At 38.2% G+C, this 22,689-nt stretch overlaps 1 protein-coding gene across 1 annotated transcript in view; it reads right to left on the bottom strand.

The window, feature by feature from the left end:
• The window catches only part of adamts6 (ADAM metallopeptidase with thrombospondin type 1 motif, 6), a 149,748-nt gene that overhangs the window by 76,565 nt on the left and 50,494 nt on the right, over nt 1-22,689 (bottom strand). Inside the window, exon 12 of the mRNA XM_025009356.2 lies at nt 8,979-9,120. Coding sequence (XP_024865124.1) covers nt 8,979-9,120 — 142 coding nt within the window. The remainder of the gene's footprint in view (nt 1-8,978; nt 9,121-22,689) is intronic.

Below are 22,689 nucleotides of genomic sequence, written 5' to 3'. Positions count from 1 at the left end.
GAAACACTGGGTGCCTTTAAATCTCAACTTAAAACCCACCTGTTTAGAGCTGCTTATGGCTAAATTAGGGTTAGAGTGCAGGTTTTTGATGTTTGTCTCTTTCTTACTGTTTATTCATTGTCACATGCTGTTTTTATTTTGTTTTTTAATTATATAAAGCACCTTGAAATGCCTTGCTGCTGAAATGTGCTATACAAATAAAATTTGATTGATTGATTGATTTGGAGAAAATCCTTCTGAGTTTCTCGGATACTCCAGCAACATACGTAATATTTTTGAACCTACCATGGCCTGGATGACTGAGAATCTACACCAATAGTATGTGTAATATATGTAGTCTTATGGCAGATTTGGAGGCAAGGCTGACTGAATTGGTAGCTCAGCTTTGCATTGTTGAAAAGACATTAGTTTTCCAGGCAGCGCAGAACCACCAAGAGTAGCTCCAGTTAGCGGTTCTCCAGCAGACTGTGAGCAGCAGGGACTTCAGACCCCAGGTGACAGTTCGGAGTAAGTATAGTGCTAAGGCTAAGCCACCCAGTTCATCATCAACCAGTTTTTATTTCAAATTGATTTTCCTCACTCAGCTTCAGACCCACTGAGAAGCAGACTCTGGTAATTGGCAGCTCCATAGTCCAAAAAGTGGCACTAGTGAGTCCAGCAACCATAGTCAAATACATTCCAGGGGCCAGAGCGGGCAACACTGAATCCTACCTGAAAATACTGACTAAAGCTAAGGTTAAATGCAGTAAGATTGTTACTCACATTGGCAGTAATGACACCCAGTTAAGCAAATTGGAGGTCACAAATGTTAATGATGATTCAGTGTGTAACTTTGCAAAACTATGGCAGACTCCATAGTTTTTTCTGGTTCCCTCCTGAACCTGACAGCGATGACATCTTTAGCCACCTGTCATTATTTAACTGCTGGCTATCAAGGTGATGTCCTGAAAGCAAAACGGGTTACGTAGATATTTGGAGTGCAATTTGAGCAAAATTTGGTTTGATGTTGAGAAATGGCGTTCATTCCACTTTGGGTGGAGCCGCTCTTCTTTCTAGGAATTTGGCCAGTTTTGTTGCCAAATTTGTCATCCAAATTATTGACAACCCAGGGTTCAGTCCAGGAAGCAGAGTTGTAGTCGTTCACACCTCTCTGCTGTTTCTCCTCTGTTACCCACCCAAACCCCCATTGAAACTGTCAGCTTGCCCATGGCCCAAATTAAAAAAAAGAAAGATGAATCATAAAAATCATATAAAAAAATGAACACAGTTTCTTTAGCAGGACAGAAGAATAAAATCTTGTAATGTGGATTATTAAACATAAGATCTATTTCCTCTAAGTCTCTGTTAAATTATTTGATAACTGATCATCAAATTGATTTATTATGTCTTACAGAAAGCTGGTTACAGCAGAAGGATTTTATTAGTATAAATAAATCCACTCCTGCTAATTATCTAAATGTTCATGTTCCTAGAACAACGGGTCCAGGTGGAGGAGTAGCTGCTATTTTTCATTTAGGATTACTGATTAATGCTAAACCAATTATTAGTTATAATTCTTTTGAGTATTTGACCCTCAGTCTTTGTCATCCAAAATGGAAATCAGAAAAATCACTTTTACTTTTTGTTATAAATCGTCCACCAGGCCCTTATTCTCAGTTTTTGTCTGAATTCTCAGATTTTCTGTCTGACTTATTATTGAATACTGATAAACTCATACAGGATTTTAATATTCATGTAGATGTTTAAAGTAATAGCTTAAACACAGTCTTTAACATTTTAATAGAGTCAATTGGTTTTACCCAAATTGTCCACAAATCTGCTCATGTTCTTCATCATACTTTTAATTTGGTTTTGACAAATGGCATTGAGACTAAGCACTTAATAATATAACCTAACAATTCTATTCTGTGTATTATTAATAACCTTTTGAGTTTACATTGACTGACTACACAGCACAGAGTAAATTTCATCTTTATCAGAGAACGCTGTAATCAAATTTATAGTTTCTTCCATCGTTTTTCTCCTTCTTGCAGAGTACAGAGAGCTGCAACGTAGATTATTTTGTTGATAATATTACAACTTCAATGCAAACATCACTGAATAAAATTGCTCCTTTGAGAAAGAAAGTGATCAGTCAGAGGAAGCTGGCTAAGTTGGAAAGAAAATGGTGCTCCACTGAAATGGAAGAATTTGATTTAACCTGGAGTGATAGCCTGCTAACATACAAGAATTCCCTACACAAAGCTAGAACTGTATATTATTAATCTTTAATAGAAGAGCATAAGAACAACCCCAGGTTTTTGTTTAGTACTGTAAAGCTGGATTTACAGTTGAAACCAGACTTGTGCAAGTCCACAAGTCTCTTTCTGATATCTTCTTTCCACTTTCCCATGATGTTACACAAGCAAGCAGTGTGTTTCAGGTGTGCCTTATGTCTCTAATTAACTCAGATGTTAACAATAAACCTATCAGAAGCTTCCAAACACATGACATCAAATGTCCCAAACTGTTTAAAGGCATAATAATCTTAGTATATTTAAACATTTGACTGTGAAGAAAGTAGTAAAATTTGGCTTTGGAAACATTATCTCTCACATTATTCTGGCATTTAGCAAACAGAAATAATTTTGAAAATCCTAATTGATCTAAAACAGGAAAAGTTTTTTCTGATTTCATGTCAGACATGAAATAAAGGCATATGTGTCTTTCTGGATTCAACTGTAAGTGAAGAAATTTGCTCTCAATAACGTAGTTGCATCTTTTCCTCATAGACATTTTATGCTCAACAAGAAACTGCAGCACATAACTCCTGTGTAGCTCCTCCATACTCACATAGCAATGGAATGGAGTTCTTCCTGCAGGGGTCTTCACTATTCTGTCCTTGTAAATATGTCACAAAGACACTGCCACTGTTTCCAACACATGATCTCCTCTGTGTAAAGTACCTGTTCTGGCTCCTTCCACAAGTTCTTCGCCATTAGAATATCTTTGTACGCTTTGTGCGCACAAAGTTCTAACCAGTCACGCAATAGTTGGCGCATACCCCTGGAAGAAAAAGGTTCTGGACAGATCTTGTGTTGAGAATGGGCTCTCGTCTTTTTCGTCTTGCAACTACATCAGCTAGAGTTGATGTCTTCATGTCTTGCAAAGTGTAACTCTAGCTGAACTAGACAAATAAAAAGTCCTATCTCTGTTGAGCCATGTTTCACTATAACTACGTAGTGTTGACTTCATTATAAACAAAATTATGTAAATCAGAGAAAATTTACATCATCCTTCCTAGTATTGCCTCTGATTCCCTATCAAATCAGGCAGCTTTACAAGTGTCATTAGAATGTAATTTGTGTTTACAGTTTTTGTGCTGTTGAGCTCTGACTGCAGGTTTACTTGTGGTTCCTAGAGACTCTAAAAGTAAAATTGGAGGCAGAGCTTTCAGCTGTCAGGCTCCTCTCTTGTGGAATCAACTTCCAGTTTTTGTCCATGAGGCTGACAACCTGTCTACTTTTAAGATTAGACCTAAGACTTTCCTTTTTGATAAATCCTATAGTTAGGGCTGGATTGGGTTTCCTGAGCTATCCCTTCGTTCTGCTGCTTTAGGCTTAGACTGCTAGAGGACAAACTGACCACATTTCCTCTCTGCTGCTGTCTTTACTTGCTCTACTGTTTTTCTATCATTAACACGTGTTTCTCTTTGTCTTTCTTCCAATAGAAACTACACCTGAACCAGTCATTCTATATTTGTCTGTGTCTCTTTCCTGTCCTCTAACCCCAGCCTGTCAAAGCAGATGTCTGCTCATCCTGAGCCTGGTTCTGGTTCTGTTGGAGGGTTCTTCCTGTTAAAAGGGAGTTTTTCCTTTCCACTGTTGCCAATGTGCTGCTCAGGATGGGAGACTGAACCAAGTGAAGATTCAACGCAATCTGCTGGCTTCCTTAGATAGATAACTTTTCTATTTGGCTTCTATAATGTATATGCTTTTTTTTGTACAGTGCCCTGAAATTACTTTTGTTGTAACTTGGCGCTACATAAATGAACTGAATTGAATAGTAATAAGTATGTTCTCGGCAGTCAGAATAATTTCTGTGTTGTGTTTGATATATAAACATTCAAATACTAAGCTATACATAACTTAAGAGTCCATTGATAACTTCTCAGCTTACTATGTACATCAGTCTTAATCTTCTAAACCCTTAAAATGCAGGAGCTTCATGGTGAGCCCATACCCCTGGCTAAAATGTTCTGCTTTTCCTAAAAAAGAACCCGCCCTCAAAATCCTGGATACAATCATGTGTATTACAAGTTACTTCTGTGGAAGTGGTGATTTTACACTCAGTTTTATCAGATCATATTGTTTAGATACCCAAACAAATGTTATTCTTTAAGATGTTTAGTTTTAATATGTTTTTTTTGTCCTGTTATGGCATGTCAGACATACCATATAGAGAAGATGGCTGCTTACGTGTGCCAGAACAAAGTTGCTCTACAAAAAGGATATCTCGAAATGAAAATCCTAATTGCATGATTTACTTTATTGAATCCAGACTGAATCTAGCATCAAAGTAGGCAGGCCACATTGTTGTAATAGCAACCTGTTAGTATTCCCTTCAACCATCAGGACAACATGTTTGATTAATGCCTGGCCAATCAGAAGCACCTCTTTTCCCACACTTCAGTATTTCATAGCTCCAAAATAAAACAAATGAGCTCTGTACAGTTCAGTATGATATCATTTTCACTGATATAATAAAACAGACACTAATTTTAGCTAGGTGATTAGCTTTTAGTTCTGCTTTTCCACTAGGCCAAGTGTGGTGGCATATGTCTGGCATATTGGCCAGAAATTCACGTTTTCTCTGACATCGCTCACAGTTTTATTGTCTTACAGTCTAAGCCAAATAAATTATATATTTAAGCATCATGTTTTACCAGTGAAATATTTCAACTATGAAATTATGTCCGATAATATTTGTATATATAAATACAAAATTCAAGCTAATATTTCTTACATCTAAAGTTTCTTTTCTTTGTTCATTTTGGTACTAATGCCATGCAAAACAGCTTTTATATGCTGAGGAACCTTTGACTGGGTTTTTCCTTCAAACATCAGACTACCTTTTGATTATTGACCTTAAATATGATTCTGAGGTTATTCTCCCTCACAGAAAAGCATATCTTACCACATATAGCAGTCAGAAATAGATCTGATTGCCACATGAAAAACTCCACTTTGACTGTGTTGCAGTAGATTTCCATCCACTCATAAATGTGTGTCTTTCATGCAGATCTAAAACCACAGTTATGAGCTTAGGAGCCAAAATAACAGATATTGCTTTCACTGAAATTAAATAAGTCTGTGATCAAAGCTAATCTCTGACCCCTGCTTTCCCATAATGTGTCCAAATATTTATATAATGCAAAGCAAAATCACATTACTGGTTATCAAATCCCTGAAAAGATTTTCAGCTTCTCATTTTATCGTGCAGTCGTTTTGTCTTTTGCTGCTTGTATCACCTCCCGTACTGAGGTTCTTTCATTACGAAGACAGGAGTATTGGATGAGGGTTATTTATTAACATTACAGGTTTAAAAAACAGATAAAGATAGTGTAATTCTAATCCTTCAACTTATTTTCTGGAAAAAGAAGAAATCTGAAGTGTGTGTAAATACCTCCTATTCATTTTGTGCTATCACATATTTTGTTTCACATGTTTACTTTCTTTTGTTTCATTTCAAATTAAACTTTTTTTTTTTTTTTTTTGGGGGGGGAGAGATAAAGGTACAAATCTGATATTTTGGGGTAGCATTGTAGTTTAATCCGTGTATCATTCTTTCCATTTTCAATTGACTATCAAAAATCATAAAATGAAAAACTGACTGGTTATTTTGTTTTTTATTATAACAACAAAACCCCAAAAATGCCTTCTTTTTCATATTTCACTTTTAGGCTAAGATCAAAAACACGAAATGGAAAAACGGACAGAATTTGATTTTAATATTTAATTGGTCAGGTTTAGGTGACCCGGACGTTTGGTAAGGAGCACTAGCAAACAACAAATGTTACCGGCCACCATAGACATTGTTTACATAGACACCTCGAAGACCGACGCTGTCTGTTGGAGCTGACGAGTCAGCACGGCCGCCATCTTGGCTGGGTCCTTCACGCGTCCCCCAGTTCATTTCTTTGTTCTGAGGAAGCTGTATGTCCAACTAAAATAATCAGAACTCACTGAATCTTTACCTGATTTTCACACAGTTTGGTTTGTTACAAACAGCAGAGATGTAGTTACGATACAGGATGCTTTCACACATTAAAAATACATGCTGTCATGCTAAAATACTTTGTTTTATGCTCTTTAACAAAGACAGACATATGGCATGGCATATTAATAGATGTATATTTCAATACATTTTACATTTTATTAAAGAAACAAGTTTGATTGTTCATTCAAATTTATTTCACTCTCTCACACACATATACACACACAATCCTGAGCCTTCTGTTTGCACCACATCAATAATTTCTTTATATTTTTCTGTGCTGTGCATGCACACACAAACACATGCAGTTTTTTTAAACGGCCTGGAAAAGTAATCTTTAAAAACTCCAGGTCTTTCCAGGGTCTCACACTGCCCTGCTTTAACTGGGGCTGGAGAGCTGAGGTTCACTGTCAGGGAGAGAAAGGTCCACTGGAAGCTCTCTGCAGCTTTCCATGGACAGGTGAATCCAGCCCCAGACGGCAGCAGCAGTCCCAGGCAAACAGACACCGGGCACCACCCCAAGGCAGCTGTGCATCTGCACAGAGGTAGGTCGCCAGCGAAGCACAGGGTCAGCAGCCCCCAGGACAAAGAGGTACAGGGAGAGATGCAGGGCACCAGCTCCCCCAACCCAGCCATGCCACCACCTCCCGCCACGCAGGGCAAACCCGGGACCCGACCGCCAACAGCACGGTGCCCACACCAGCCCCCAGCATAGAAACCGCCCAGCACCAAGCAGGAGAGGCCCCCCCAGAGCCCCCAACACACCGGGCAGGTACCAGTCCACCGCAGCAGCCGGAACCCAGAAGGACCAAGGTGATAGGACGTATAGCCATCCCTGTTGTTCTTCCATATAGAGTAAAGGCATTGGGAGTGATATCCTCTCCAGTGACATTAGATAATGTAAGAAAGTTTTCCAACCGGAACCTCTTTGTGGAGGGACAGCTCCAAACGTTAGTAATTTGTTGTAGCATCTTGGCATTATTCACACAGAAAGTACACTGTGTCAAATATTTTTGCATTCCTGGCTTCAGTCCAGTGAGCTAGATGTAGGATCTGACATGAAACTGTACCTAGCACAAGATTGAGGATCTCTGTACCCTCTTTAAAATCTAAAATCAACAGTCACAAGTCTGTCTCCATTCTCAAAACTTTCATTGTTTCCCCCAACATGAAGTACGTGGCCTTTTGGGGTCTTATTTCCTTAAACGAAAAACTTGATTCATTTTGAGGCAAAAATCATTATCTAAGAGTAAATGTGTGTCAAGACACAATGCTGGTCTTGCATTAGCAACATTTTAGAAAGAGTCATATTTACAGTCTGAAACTGACAAAAGCAGCCTGCTATCAACTAAAACACTTTAATGAGAGTGTTTGTATAGTTAATATGTGAAAAAAAAAGAGTATTGACTTTTATCTGAATTGTAAAAGCACCAAGGGTCCACAACAATAAATCTCTTTGGGCAACTTTGATTGAAGAGCAAAAGTGAAAGAAGAGTTGTCTGAAAAAGAGTCCACTCAGCAGTAAAAATCCTCTCCCATATTCAAATCATAAATAGTCAAAACCGACAGCACTGAGAAAGCCTGTCTAAAAAAATAATCATTGTTGCAACTGGGAGCATATAAGAACCACTTTTACAACATAAATGAGCCTGAGAACAATTATAAACCTGCCAACAGAATCAGAAATTGTTTTAACATGAACAAAGGGAGTATCTCTATGTATAAAAATGGCAACACCTCTTTATTTGATGGCAAAGAATAAAAGATACATATATTCACTCCAGCTTCTCTTCAATCTCTCCAGTAGCACCCAATCCTGCTTGATAAGGGCCACGATGCTGAATGTTTTAGTTGTTTGCATTCTCTTCAGCATGCCTTAATGTTCTGCAGAAGCCTGTTAATAATTCATTCATTCAAATCAGGTGTGTCGAAGCAGAGGAACATCTAAAACATGCAGGATAGTGGCTTTCAAAGACCAGGATTGCACACCACTGTTTTGTTCCCCTATAATTTAAAGCAGCAAACCTAATATCCTCACCCACACTAAATGGTAACTTCTTCAGATGAACCAAAAGTGGAGGAATGTTTGAACAGGAGAAACAATAAACAAGGGAGAAGTTAAAAAGCTAATAGTTTCATATACATTATTATATTAAATACAAAATCTGCATAGATCTGGAAATATGGGATAGTTGATTCCTGATTTGGTTCTTCTTGGACCGAATCAACGAACTATACCCTAAATTGTTAATAGTAGTTCATTGTGACACAAAGGAGAAGTTCCATTCTGTTGTCAGTCCACACAAAGGATTTGGTTTTTGTATTTGCTATCCATATTTTTTTCTTTTTCACAGTTTTGTGCGTCTGCTCCACTTCTTGTTTCCTGTTTGAGATGTGTTTCTGTGGCAGCGTTACAGTGCCACATACAGGCCTATTATAATTACTACAGCATTTGGTTTGTTCTCTATGCTTCTGTGTGGATGAAAGCATTTCTAGAAATGGTGCCATGTTTACAAGGATAAAGACACCGTTCAGGTTATTTTTATTTCTCCTGTAGATTTATGTAGTTTTTATCCTTTGTACAGAACTTTGGTCAGCCTCTTTTTAAGGTGCTTTATAAATAAAGCAGTATGGTATGGTATGGTACAGAACAGAGATCCCATCAGGTCATTGTGAAGGAAAATGTGAGAATGAGATCTGGGTGAAAAATGCTAGTTTCTTACCCCATACTTGCACTGGCGTGAGGAGGTTCCATACTGAAAGCGACACTGTTCGTCAGCGTTGTACACCTGCCCTGGGGCCAAAGTTGGGTACAGGAAGTCTTGTTTCAGAGGTTCATTGTCCAGACATGTCCCCCGACCTGAGCTGTCGAAAAGACAAACACACATTAGGGCTGTTTCTAACACTAAAGCACCTTTTCTGCAGAGACATCAAGATGAAACACAATGTCTGGTGTTATTTGACTCATTTGATTATAATACCAAACTACTGCAGTAGGAAGCTTGTAAGAGACCTAAAATAATATATAATTAATGATGATATTACACATCAGCCCCTGTTTTACCAGAAGCAAAGGAAGCAGCCCTCTCTGATTACATGGCTCTGTGTAACACTGCATGCAGTCAATAAAACGGACTGAACAAGGAGAGAAAGACAAATATCTACAGAGCTCAGAGGGATTGTTCATTATTGCCCACCTCCAAAAGGGGATGTTAATGTTTTTGCCTGTGTCTGAGTGTGTTTATGTGTCTGTCTGTTACCAAATTACCCCATTAATGACTGAATAGATTTTAGTAAATCTTATAGAAAGAAATCATTTGATGAAGTTTTAAAGTCAGCCCAATTCAAGATGCTTAGAACTTCAGCTGAACTGTTGGAGTCAACCCTAGTTGTTAGCAATACATTTCCAACCTATAAATAAATTTTAATGAGGCTTTCAGAAAGTAATCATTGGATGAATGTTAACAATTCACTATCTTTTGGAGTCATAACAATTTGAGATAGATGCCACAGCTATTTGACATGAGCAAACACATAAATGGCTAAAACTCAGTCGATTTTAGATATTGAACTAAAATTTGGTGTGGTCATAGCTGAAAATCATTCACAGCACATAGTCTGAGCTTGACAACTTATAATTTCATGAGATTGCACATAAGGTTATTTTCAAAATTTGACCAAAGCAGGTACAACTCTTAACAACTCATTTCTCAACATAAGATGATCTCAGTCAAAAACTCTGGCATGAAAGGCACTGGGCAATGTGTATTCCTTCAAGGAATACTAGACCTTCAATTGTTGAATAAAGTTTTGTCTGTCATATACAAATATGAAGGCTAACTAAAGTAAGAGCACACACTCATACACACACCAACACAAGCAAATTTTATTGCAGCATGTAAAACAGTAAAAAAACTTCCGGTGCTGCAGTAGTTTATCCTGGTTGAGACGATGAGCTTAACTGTGTGGATGCTTTTCATGTCAGACTGGTGCTAATATGTGATAACAATTTGGATCACTTTTCTTTCTAATTCTGCCTGAGTCAGAAACAAAAGATAACCGTGACTTTTTACTCTAACAACCTGTTGTTTTTTTTAGTTGTGGCAACTGCAGTACGGACAGGAATATTTCTCATCCCTGCAAAGGAAGGGTGGGCTTGGTGACAACAATAACAAAGAGCTCGACTAGGATTTAACTGAGTGTGACATGGCCCCAGGATAGAAGAGATAAGATTAATTACAAAAGCAACAGGATTGTATATGTAAAGATATACTTTATCACTTAACTCTAATAATACCTACCCAAGAAGACAATTTGGATTATAAAGTTTGAGACATTAGTGCAATTTTTACCTCTAGCCAAATATTATACTCTTTATTAAAAAATAAATTTTGTGATGCTTAAAGTTGTAAAAATAAACTGAGAAAAAGCTTCAACTACAGCTTTTGTTGGCCTAAAAACTTGTAATTAAAGGTGTTATTGAAAAAATAGTCAAACATTTTCAACTCAAGCATGCCAACAATGAGATTATCCAAATCTTGTAAAAATAACTGAGAATACATGCTTCACGCATTAAACAATCCTTTTCAAATATTTCTACAGTGCTATTTTTAACAAGGCTGCACGGTGGTACAGTTGGTTAGCACTGTGGCTGCACAGCAAGAGGACCATGAGTTTAAAATGCAGCTCGGGGCCTTTTTGTGTGGAGTTTGCATGTTCAAACTGTGCATGAGTGGGTTTTCTCCGGGTACTCCGATACCTCCCAGTGTCCAAAAACAAGCGCTCCGTGTACTTAATATAGCCCTTTTTAAATGCAAAATCACACTCAAGGTATGTGTTGTGAATGACCCTCAGCTACTAGTTTTAGCTCAATATTTGTAAAACTGACTGGGTTATAAGCCTTTTTGTGTTGGCTAGTGATGTGGTGGCAATCTTGAATTGGATTGACTCCAGTAGTTAATGATCTGTAGATGTACAGACATGGACAAAATTGTTTATAGGATCGGTTAAACAAAGAATTACTGAAACAATCACTGCTACTGAGCAATTTTTTTGTAATGCTCTGAAACTTCTGAACCTGTTGACAGGTATTTTGGCCCACTCCTCGTGAGCAAACTGCTTCAGCTATCTCAGGTTTAAAAGGCTCCTTCTCGAGAATGCATGTTTTAGCTCCTTCTACAGATGTTCTGTACGATTTAGATAAGGGTTTCCAGATTTCTGTGCTTTGCTCTGTTTTCTCCACTAATCACCTTATTTGCAAGATAAGCAGTTGAGGGTGGCTATTGGGCGGTGCTGGTTCTGTAATTTCAGCTGATTACTCTGCAGTCTATTTAAGACTGAGTTGAACCAACATTTATTGTTGGACCGTTGAAAGTCACAAAGTGACCATTAACGCTATAACCACTCGTGAAAACTTCTAGTGATCTCCTCTTAGACTTATGACAAACATTTTTACTCACCTGTGTCTCCTGGCAGAATCCTATGTATGGCTCTGGAACTCCTCAGTGAATTGTTCAGCAAAAGGTTTTCCAGCATTTTTCCTTCATCAGGCATTCCTCTTAAGTGAAACCAGGAGAAGTCAATTCAGCCTGCCAGCTGCTTGCCTGTCCGCTGGCTTCGCTCAACCTGTTGAACAATACTGACCTCCTCATCCTCTGAAACACTGCTGATCATCTCCCTCCTACTGTAATCCTAATACACTCCTTGAGTTCCTGTAACAAACAGCTGCCATGATGATCAGAAAAATATTTCTCAAACCAACAAACTTTACACTACTTACCTGAGGGACTCTAACCCATATCTTGTTCCCTCCTGCAGATCTACACTTACTTGACTTCCAGTCTCCTACAAAATAAAAATCTCATTTGTTTTATTTCTGCTTCCTGTGTTGGTTTTTCAGTTCGGTACTCTGAACCCTGAGTAAAAACATATTATCAATTATGACAGAATGGTCCAACCATGGGAAAAAAATCAGGGTTCATCCAAGACTGAACACCTTCACTTAGTGTGACATTCACTTTATTACATTCTCTCAACAATTGATCAGAAATTACCATCTCCTTTAGCCTCCATTCAAGTTCCAGCGCCATCTCAAAACCCCGCTCCAGAACTCTCAGAATTCCCACGAGAACCCATTCTGTCACCTCCTGAACCATTTGAGGGCGAGTCTGACCACTGTGGTGGTTTTATTCTTCAGAGCAATTTCATCTTTAACCAATTACTCTGTAGTTTTGTCTCTGATTGTGCTAAAATTTTATTTCTTGTTGGTGCATTAAGAAGAGGAGCCCTCAGATGGTCAAAAGCTTATCTAATGTCAAATCCTATTAAGCAAATTTCTTTCAATAATCTTCTGGTGGTAAAAGTATTTGATCACCCTCTCCATGAGGACTTCAGAACCTAAAACAAGGGAGCAAATTCATAGATTTTTGTATTCTGGCAGTTCAGACAAGCTGGAATAAAAAAGCCCTCAAAAGTGCGTTTGCTACCTCCCTATCAGAACAGTTGAAAGATCAATTAGCCACCAGAAATGAACCCAAGACCCTAGATGACCTAAAAAATTTTGACAATCCCAATAGACAACCTTTTGACAGGGAAAGATAGAGAGAACTACAAGGCCTGTAGATTCATTGCTTCTGCATTTGTTCCACAGAATGTCCCACCCCTTCGTTCACCTCCTCCTACAAATACATCTACTGATGTAGAACCGATGCAGATTGGTAGAACTCGGTTAACTTTATAAGAATGTCAGTGAAGAATAAACGCTAAGGAATATATTTATTGTGTCCTTCCATAAATTGGACTGAGAAAAAAGTTGAAAATTGGAGCTCCTTCTGTTTAGCAGTTTGTGCTCAGCTGTCACTGCTTGGCTTCTGATTAATGCTCCCTCAGAAGCCTCTGACAAAGCCAAGGTTCCTATTGTTCATCATCGAAAACATAACCATGATCTCATTTCTGTATTCAGTAAAGAAAGGGTCTTATCTCTTACGCCCCACCAGCCATACCAATGTGCCACAGACCTGCAACCAGGAACTCCCCTGCCATCCAGCTGCTTGTACAATCTCTCTGGCAGAGAAAAGGACATCATGACATGGTATATCAAGGATTCTGTTGCAGCAGGTATAATCAATCCATCCACTTTTCCTGTTGGTGCAAGTTTCTTTTTGTTGAGAAAAAAGATAAAACACTAAGACCCTGCATTGATTACAGAGGCCTCAGCCAAATACCCATCAAAAACTAGTATCCATTAGCATTGATAGATTCAGTTTTTGAACAACTACACTCAGCCAAGATATTCTCTAGGCTTGACCTCCATAATATATTACCATTTGATGTGTATTATGGCATAAATTGAAAACAGCCTTCAAGACCCTTCTAGGGCATTTTGAATATCTGGTTTTGCTGTTTGGACTTACCGATGGTCCTGCCATTTTCGAAGCACTTGTAAAGATGTTCTTCAAGATTTCCTCAACTTATTTGTCTTTATGTACTTACCGTATTTTCTGCGCTATAGGGAGCAGTGGATTATAAGATGCACTGTCAATGAATGGTCCATTTTTGAACTTTTGTCATATATAAAGCAAACCGGACTATAAGATGCATTGTGCACGTCCCAATTTCTGTAAGTTTGCGCGGGCCGTGCTCCATTCAAATTAGACGATTTTGCTGTTTCTTTGTAGTTTACCAAAGTCGTACTAAAACATTACGACTTCTTACATTTATAAGGCACACTGTCGTTTTTTTGAGAAAATTGAAGGCTTTTAAGTGCACCTTATAGTACGGAAAATATGGTAGATGTTGTCCTGATTTTTTTTTTTTTTTTCTGAGAGTCCTGAACAACATCAGCAACATGTCCAACACGTTCTTCAATGTCTACTAAAAAAACAACTTTTTGTGAAAGCTGAAAAGTGTGAGTTTCACCTCACCTCTGTGTCCTTCTTTGGTTATGCTTTCAAGAGCGGACATACAAATATAGACCTGGAAAAGATTGATGCTGTGTATAACTGGTGCATACCTTCCACACAAAAACAGCACCAGCAGTTCCTCAGGTTTGCAAACTTTTCTGGAGGTTCATCAAGAATAACAGTCTGACTGCCACACCTTTAACCCGGCTCACTTCAAAAAACTATTCATCTGGTACACCAAAGCAGACAAAGCTTTTCTTAATTTGAACGAGTGAAGACACAAAGGAGCAAAACATTCCTTCTTCATGTGGACTGAGCCTAGCATATCTTTGATTGGCAAAAAGGCTGAACTATAGACAAGCCAGGTGGTTCCTGTTCTTTGCTTGACTGGAATTGAGCTGTCCAGGATCCCAAAACATCAAGTCGAATACCCTCTCTCATCAATTCTGCTTCTCTAACCAAACCAAACCAAAATCTATTGAGGACATCTTACCTGCATTCTGTACTGTCAGCATCATCACCTGGTAGATTGGAAACATCATTAGATGGGCTCAAGAAGCAGAACCAGATTTTTCCATGAGAACACAATTGTTGCAGTGGACCCATGACTCAACTCGTCTGCCATCCATGTGTAAACTTCATCATGGAGTTCACCCAAAGACATTTCTGGTGGCCAACTCTAAATTAAGACCTCAAAGAGTATGTCTCTGCCTGTCAGATCTGCACTCAGAGTAAGTGTGCTAACCGTCCCATCTTCAGAGATATCTAGATAAACTCCAGTCAAGATTTCTTGATTTATTCAGTAGTGACTTTCTCTTTGCCACTATCCATAAAGCTTAAACTGGTGGAGAACCCAGGCAACAGTTGTTAAAGCACAGTCTCTTCCATCTCACCTGCTGAAGCTTGTAACTCCTTCAGTGGTAAAAGGTATCTTGGTGGCCTCTCTTACTGTTTTCCTTCTTGTCACTCATTTTGTGAGGATGGCCTGCTCTTGTGCTTTTCAATAATCTTTTTCCCGGGTTAAATTAGGACAGCTACTTTAGAGGAGGTGAATATTTGTGCAATAACTTATTTTACATTACATATTTTTAATTAATTGGTATTACTTTGTAAAAATTGAATTTATTTCACTTTGATTGAAGAAATATTTTTGATAGCCACCTTAACATGGTGGAAGGGTTTGAATACCCTCATGAACCTGGGAGCTATGTTTTCTGGAGCATCAGCCCCTGTTAGAATCTCCCATGGAAAACTGGCCTCAGGAGAGAGTTCAGACCAAGAGCAAAGCAGATTGTGTTCAAGCCTTGGCTCCTTGGGTTTGGCCAGGCCAAGCCCGAAAGAGTGATAGGATGCCACCTCCACATAGGCCCATCACCTGCAAAGAGGACTGTTGAAGTTGGGTGCAATAGTCAGCAGGCAAAGGAGGGTCCTTGGATGTGATGATTCCTAGCAGCATAAACTAGCTCTAGGGACATGGAATATCACCTCACTGGCAGGTAAGGAGGTGGAGCTTGCGTGTGGGATTGACGGATACCAGATAGATACTATACTGTTGGGCTCACTTCTACACACAATTGGGGCTCTGGAACCCAATTCCAGAAGAGGGACTGAACTTTTTCCTTCTCTGGAGTTGCCCAGTTCTCCCTGGTGAGCAAGAAAACTGCCTATCTGCCTCTCTGCAGCTCTGAGCTGCAAGAGGTTCTAACTGTTGTTTGTACATGTGCAGCAAACAGCAGTTCAGATTACCCAACCTTCTTGGAGTCTCTGGGTGATGTCCTGCACGGAGTGCCATCTGGGGATTTTGTTGTTCTGCTAGGTGACCTCAATGCTTAAGTGAGCAATGATGGCATTATCTGGAAGAGCTTGATTAGGGGGAAAGATTTCCCCTGTCTCAACCCAAGCAGTGTTCTTTTATTGGACTTTTGTGCTATAGATGGGCTGTCCATATTCAACACTATGGTTGAGCATCAAGTGGACCATAAGTGCACTTGGTACCAGGCCACATTAGGCCAAAGGTCAATGATCAAATTTTGTAATCATGTCATCTGCCTCGTGGACCTATGTTTTAGACACTTGGGTGAAGGAAAGGGCAGAGCTGGCAACTAATCACTACCTGGTGGTGAAAAGGATCCAGTGGAAGGGGAGGCTGTCGGCCAAACCTGGTATATCTAAGCAAATAGTGAGAGTGGGTTGAGAGCTGGTAAAGCCCCTTCTCTGTGAGATCTTCAACTCACACCTCCAGGAGAGTTTTTCTCATGTTCCCAGGGGAGTTAAGAAACATGTAATCTGAATGTGCCATGTTCAGGGCCTCTATTGCAGATGTGGCTTTTAAGAGCTGTGGCCTGATTGAAAGTCATTGATGCCTGTTGTGACAGTAACAGACTGACTGATTACAAGATTAAAGACACCTGTGATTCTAATTACCATGTCCCTATGGTCAAATTATTTTCAATTTTTTAGAGGTGCCATCTATTTTGTCAAAGCCCGTTTAATTAGCTTATTTTTAAAAAAATATTTCAATGAACCAATATTTTAAAGCAATATCTCATTTTCATTAGTTGAATTTTAGTCAATTTATTTCTTATTACTTTAGTCAGTTTCAAGTTATTTTAGTGACTTATGTGGGTTTTTCTTTCTTTAACAAAAGGGTACAAACAAATTTATCTGCATCTGTAAATCCATTTACTTTATAGAAGTTTCATTAAAATCTGTCCATTGTTTCATAAGATATTTAACAAACCAACAAAGTTGACTCCAAATAGTAAATGATAAAGTTTAAAATGAAGATCTTGTACAATCTGAGTTACAGCCATTTTTGGCATTTAATTTAAGGTGAGTAGGTCTTGGCAGCCATCTTGAATTGAGTTGACTGCAAAAGGTATATATGTACTGTATATTCAGTATTTACTTTCTGCCAGTTTTCTAAATGGATTGTCCAGTGGTTTATGACATATTTTAGTAACACACAGACAAGGGCAAAAACATAATCGTCCACCTTCAGCCCTGTGGCCCTCAAACCCCATTTTTTATCAATGGCCCACTTGCAACCAAAGTTGAATTGACCTGGTGTGGATGGATGGATGGATGGATGGATGGATGGATGGATGGATGGATGGATGGATGGATGGATGGATGGATGGATGGATGGATGGATGGATGGATGGATGGATGGATGGATGGATGGATGGATGGATGGATGGATGGATGGATGGATGGATGGATAAAAAAATCATATTGACATATAACATACATGCTGTTGTTTCCATCCCTGATTAGCAAAGAAAACATAAAATTGAGATAAACTTGAACATTTGAAACCAAAAAGAGAAATTCAGCAGACGTAAAGAATTATGTTGATCCTCAAAACTACTTCCACTTGTATCTTGTATCTTACTGTTTTCTGCCATCATTGTTGCTCTTCTATTATGAACTAACACTGTCTTAATTTGTGGTTCTTAATTGTTGATGATTTTCCATGTTACCGTTTTACAACTGGCTACCAGGACTTCAGATGAAAACTAGCCTCTGGCTAACTCTGGCATCATACAGATATACTGTTATTAATATGCACTGTCCTGTTAAAAAAAATTGAAAATGTTTGAGCTAAATAGAATAAAGCTACTGTACCTCTTATCTCTAGCTAGCAGACAAAACAGCCTCTGTAGTCTCAAGACTCTTATGCACTCAGGACAAGCCTGACAATTTATTGGTTTGAGGAGAGACAAAATATTCAATCAATAAACATAGACGGTGCAATTTGACACTACAACAAAGGCTTCTTCTATTCTGGATTCAGCTAAATTTATTATGCTAATCAGAAATTTTCTCAAATAAACAAGACTATCAGTTACCTCAAAGAGGAATTTTGACCTTTTGTTGCAAGAAGATCTGAGCAGTTATGAGACAACAGCAGAATTGAATCAAAATTAAAATTATTATTAAAAAAAAAACAAATTCACATAACTTCAGTAGTTTCATGAAGCCACTGCCTGACTTTTAAGATTTATAATGGCACACAGGATGGGAGAACATAGTAGGAGTCTGAAATAGGAGTGTGTTCATAAACCATCCCTCAGAAACCCAAACAAAGCACTTCATACTACTCCAGCAAGACCACAAATCTAGGCCAATACCTCAGCCAAACTTGTTTACTTGGCAGGGAGAAGCACATATAACATTCAGGAATCTGACTGAGGGAGAAAAAAGGAGAATAATGAGAGTTTAAACACAAGCTTTTTTGTAAGACATTGAAAAAAAGGCAACCAGAGGAAATTATTTCTTTTTTTGAAAAAGTATGTGTGAATAATGAGGACTGAATGACTTTGATGAAACTTGCTTGAAAACTGATTTGTTAAAGTTGAAATGAGCCAAACACATGCAGAGCTAAAACCAAAATAACATTAGCTAAAAGCTAAAAGCAACAGAACAGTAGCTAAACTTTGCAAAATAGTAGCTAAAATTAGCAAGACACTACCTAAAATTAGCAAAATACTAGTTAAAATAAGCTAAACAGATGCTAATATTAGCAAAACTGTGGCTAAAACTAAAAGCAACAGAACAGTAACTAAAGTTTGCAATATGGTACTTAAAATTAGCAAAATAGTAGTTAAAATAAGCTGCTAATATAAGCAAAATTGTGGCTAAAACTAACAACACAGATTTTAAAGTTAAAATCAGCTAAACAGTAGCTAGAATTAGCAAAATCGTAGCTAAAATCCAAAAGTTTCAAAATGGTAGCTAAATGGCCTGAATTTTTACACATCTTTTCTAGAGTATCTGATGATTCAAAGCACTTTCACACTACAAGTCATATTCACCCATTCACACAGTTATAATTCAAAAAGTATAAAAGCTACTCAAGCCAAAAGTCATAGCACACTATTCCCAATCGAGCTGAACATTAAGATATCTGAATAATGAAAATGGCATAAAGTATGCAGAAGTTGTTATATTGAAGACGTGAAAAAGAAAACTCTAAACAGGAAAACAAAAGTACAAATGCTCAGCAAAAGCTCCACTGACATGAAATACAGCTTTACTTTAATTGAGGGAGTCTGTCTTGGGAAAAAGGAGCAATAACTTGTTCTTCTTTTTGTTTGAGTAAATCCAGAAAAGAAAGAAGGCTGACAGGGCAGTGGAGAAGCAGCTCTTTATGTCCCAGTTAGAAGCTGGCATTTAGTACCGTTGTCTCTGTCACAAGCATTGCTCGCCAACCCTCATCTAACACCTTTCAACCGGAAACATCATCTGACAACCACAGCTGCTATTATCCATTTCCTTAAGGCGCACAAACACACACACAGACACACACTGAGGACTTGAATCGAATACCTAAACACATGCTTGTATGGAAGAATTTGTAGGCAAAACCCAAGTTGTCTTGATGAAAAATAGATCTCAAGAGAGGAAAAAATGTTGGTAGCGTGTTTGAGTGAAGTGAGAAGATGTTTGAAATTTGCATTCCTCTTTGCATTTTGCAGCACCAGCCTAAATGAACTCTAATTTCAGATCAATATCTGTAAAATTTACTGTATTACAGCCATGTATGTGTTTGTCAATGTCAGTTAGGTGTGGCAGCCATCTTGAAATGGAATGCCTCCAAAAATAATCAGTTGTAGAATTTTATCAAATGATTACTTTCTGAGAGTTTCGTTAAAATCTGTCAGGTGGTTCATGAGATATTTTGCAAAGAGACGGGGTTGACTGTAAAAGTTATTGAGAAAGTTTTAAACAAAAATGTTGTACAATGTGTTGTGGTTGGAGTTGGTTTTTTGAATGTCACTCATATTTGTTCTGACTTGAAACATTTTTGTTTAGGCTAACGTTAAATAGCTGTGGTGGTCATTGTGAATTAGGGTGACTTCAAAAGTTTCGAAAGCCATTTTTGAGTTTTCTAAGGTCACTTAGCTGTGGCAGCCATCTTGAATGGGGTTGATTTCGGAAGTTAAGCAGTTGTAGATGTTCATCTAATGATTCATTTCTGAGAATTTAAATAAAATGTATCCATTGGTTTATCAAATATTTTATTGACAGACGAACAAATGAACACGTGTATACATGCAAACAAACATACACACGCAGAGATAAAAGCAAAGACATTATTGCCCTTTTGCCTTTGACGGTAGGTGCAAGTAAAAGCGCAATGACAAAGAAGAAGGCTAGTCTGAAAGACCAGGATTCAGGTTCCCATAGGAAGTCTTTATCATGCTAAATGTCTGTAGTCTAAAGTCTGAATCGGTGGCTCCCAAAGTTGCCATCTTCAGATGATCTTCACAAATCATTTTAAAAATGATTGGTCATAGCATTTGTTTTGGCATGTTTCCATCCATCTATCTATTCATTGTCTTTCCTTTATCTGTGTTTGGGTCACAAGGTAACTGGTTGGATGGAGGAAACTCAGGTATTCCTCTCACCAGTGACACCCTCCAGCTACTCCTGGGATGATCCCAGGTCAATGAGTATAAACGGTATAATCCCTCATCAATATCTGGGGACTTCTCCTAGTGAGACATGCCTGGAAAACCTCCAGTGGGAGGCAACCAATCAGATAAACAACCTCAGTGGACTCTTGCAGAGGACCAGTGGCTCCCCCTGGTTGATGGAGCTCCTCGTCTGGTGTCTAAAGAGGTTTTAAGACCAAAAGTGTACTCAAAAGAGACAGAGTTTTCAAAACTACAAGCAAACAATATCTTGGCAAGCAGAAAGTTTGCGGTTTGCATGTGGTGCTGTTGGCCATAGGTGTCTCTTAATGGAGAAAGCTCCGACAGTTTCTTAAAGTGGAGTGCAAATTTATGTTTTTACTTAAAACATAGTATCAATCCCAGAAATAAGACAAAAGCATGTAGTATTTATACATTCTAATTTAGTTTTTACAAACTATAGAATTTATATCTAAAAGAATAGCTACATTCTACACCCCTCTCCCTCAGTTTTGAGGTGGTTCACTCCAACTCATCTGAACCCCAGCAGCAGCTGACTCACTACTCAGACAGCATTCAGCTGTGGAGATGAGAAAACTAACAAAGTTGGTCTTTTAAAAAAAACTGCATCTCTTTCTGGCTATGAATCAGATAGAATAGAGTACGAACATTTAACAGTGTGAGATGCCCAGAAGTTTGTAAAAGTGGTTGGTGGCGCCTGCAGCTTTATGGCCAGATTTGCCAAGTTTTACAGGACACAGTGGACTTTTTTCCAAATGTACATATACTGCTAAAAGGTCTCCTGACTATGCCGGTGTTCTTCAGAACACTGAGGTGTTAAAACGTATCTATGCAACACAGTGTTGGACACCAGGGTCACTGGTCTTGCCCTGATGGACATTCACCCCGAAATCAGCTTCGATAGTGAGGAAGTGCTAAGACAGTTTGATACAACCGGCAGAAGAAGAATTCATTTCAAATAGGTTGGCTTTCTTTTCCTTTTTTTATTATTTAGTGTAATAACAAAAAAGGATTTGACACCACTGTTGTAGAGTAAGCTCATTTCAGCCACTGGTATCCATGATCTCAATCATAAACAAATACAACTGTACACGCCTATATGCAGGCTTTTTGCATATCTAAAGATCTGGAAAAAAATCAAGCTTTACATTAAATTAAGTATTTCTCTCAAACAGAAGATACTCTTCTTATACTGTCTCAAACCCTGTTATTGTATACTGTACCATGAAAGAAATTCACATAATGCCTGGGAGCGACTCCTTGGTACTGCCATCCTGCATACTAAACCCAGCTGACTTCTTTTTTCAAATTCCATTAAACAGCAGTTTGAAGCCTACACCCAGTCTTGTCGAACTAGAGTCCTGGTCCAATGGTTTTCTGTACCATTTTTGTCTGGCCAACTAACTAATCATTCCAGCCAAACTTTTCTGCAACAATATGCAGTATGAGACATAAAACATAACCGGTGAACATTCAGACCTTAATGGGGTTATTCAGTGACATCGAGACTGTTTTGCCAGCATGATGAATGACAGTTTGTTGTTCATTGTCTATAGCTGCTACATTGCTAGCAAACAAAAATTCACTTTTAAAAAACTTCCTGGTTTTTCTGTTTGCGACAAAAACCTGGCAGAATGTCAGTCAGTCAAACTCTATTTTTTAACATTTACCACATAGGCTGTTTTTATTATAACACATGGAGATCCTGAGACAAACCAGTGGATGTGGTGGAAGAGTAGTAGCTGTTTTAAGAAGAAGTCATGGCTGATGATGAGAATTAGACAGCTAGTTTGCTGATTTTAGTGAGAAATTGTTTGCTTTCAACAAAAGGCATTCAGTGCAATAAACCAACAACAAAAAAACGTTTCGCCTTTCAAGGTCCCAGGTAAACATAGGTCACATGATAACCAACATCTTAATAAAAGTTTTTCCTTACTCCTGAATATACAGGTGCTGGTCATAAAATTAGAATATCATGAAAAAGTAGATTGATTTCAGTAATTCCATTTAAAAAGTGAAACTTGTATATTATATTCATACATTACATACAAACTCATATATTTCAAATGTTTATTTCGTTTAATTTTGATGAT

This window comes from Kryptolebias marmoratus, linkage group LG14 (genome assembly GCF_001649575.2).
Source record: "Kryptolebias marmoratus isolate JLee-2015 linkage group LG14, ASM164957v2, whole genome shotgun sequence".
NCBI classification, from domain to species: domain Eukaryota; kingdom Metazoa; phylum Chordata; class Actinopteri; order Cyprinodontiformes; family Rivulidae; genus Kryptolebias; species Kryptolebias marmoratus.
This window is presented reverse-complemented; position numbering and strand designations above follow the sequence as displayed.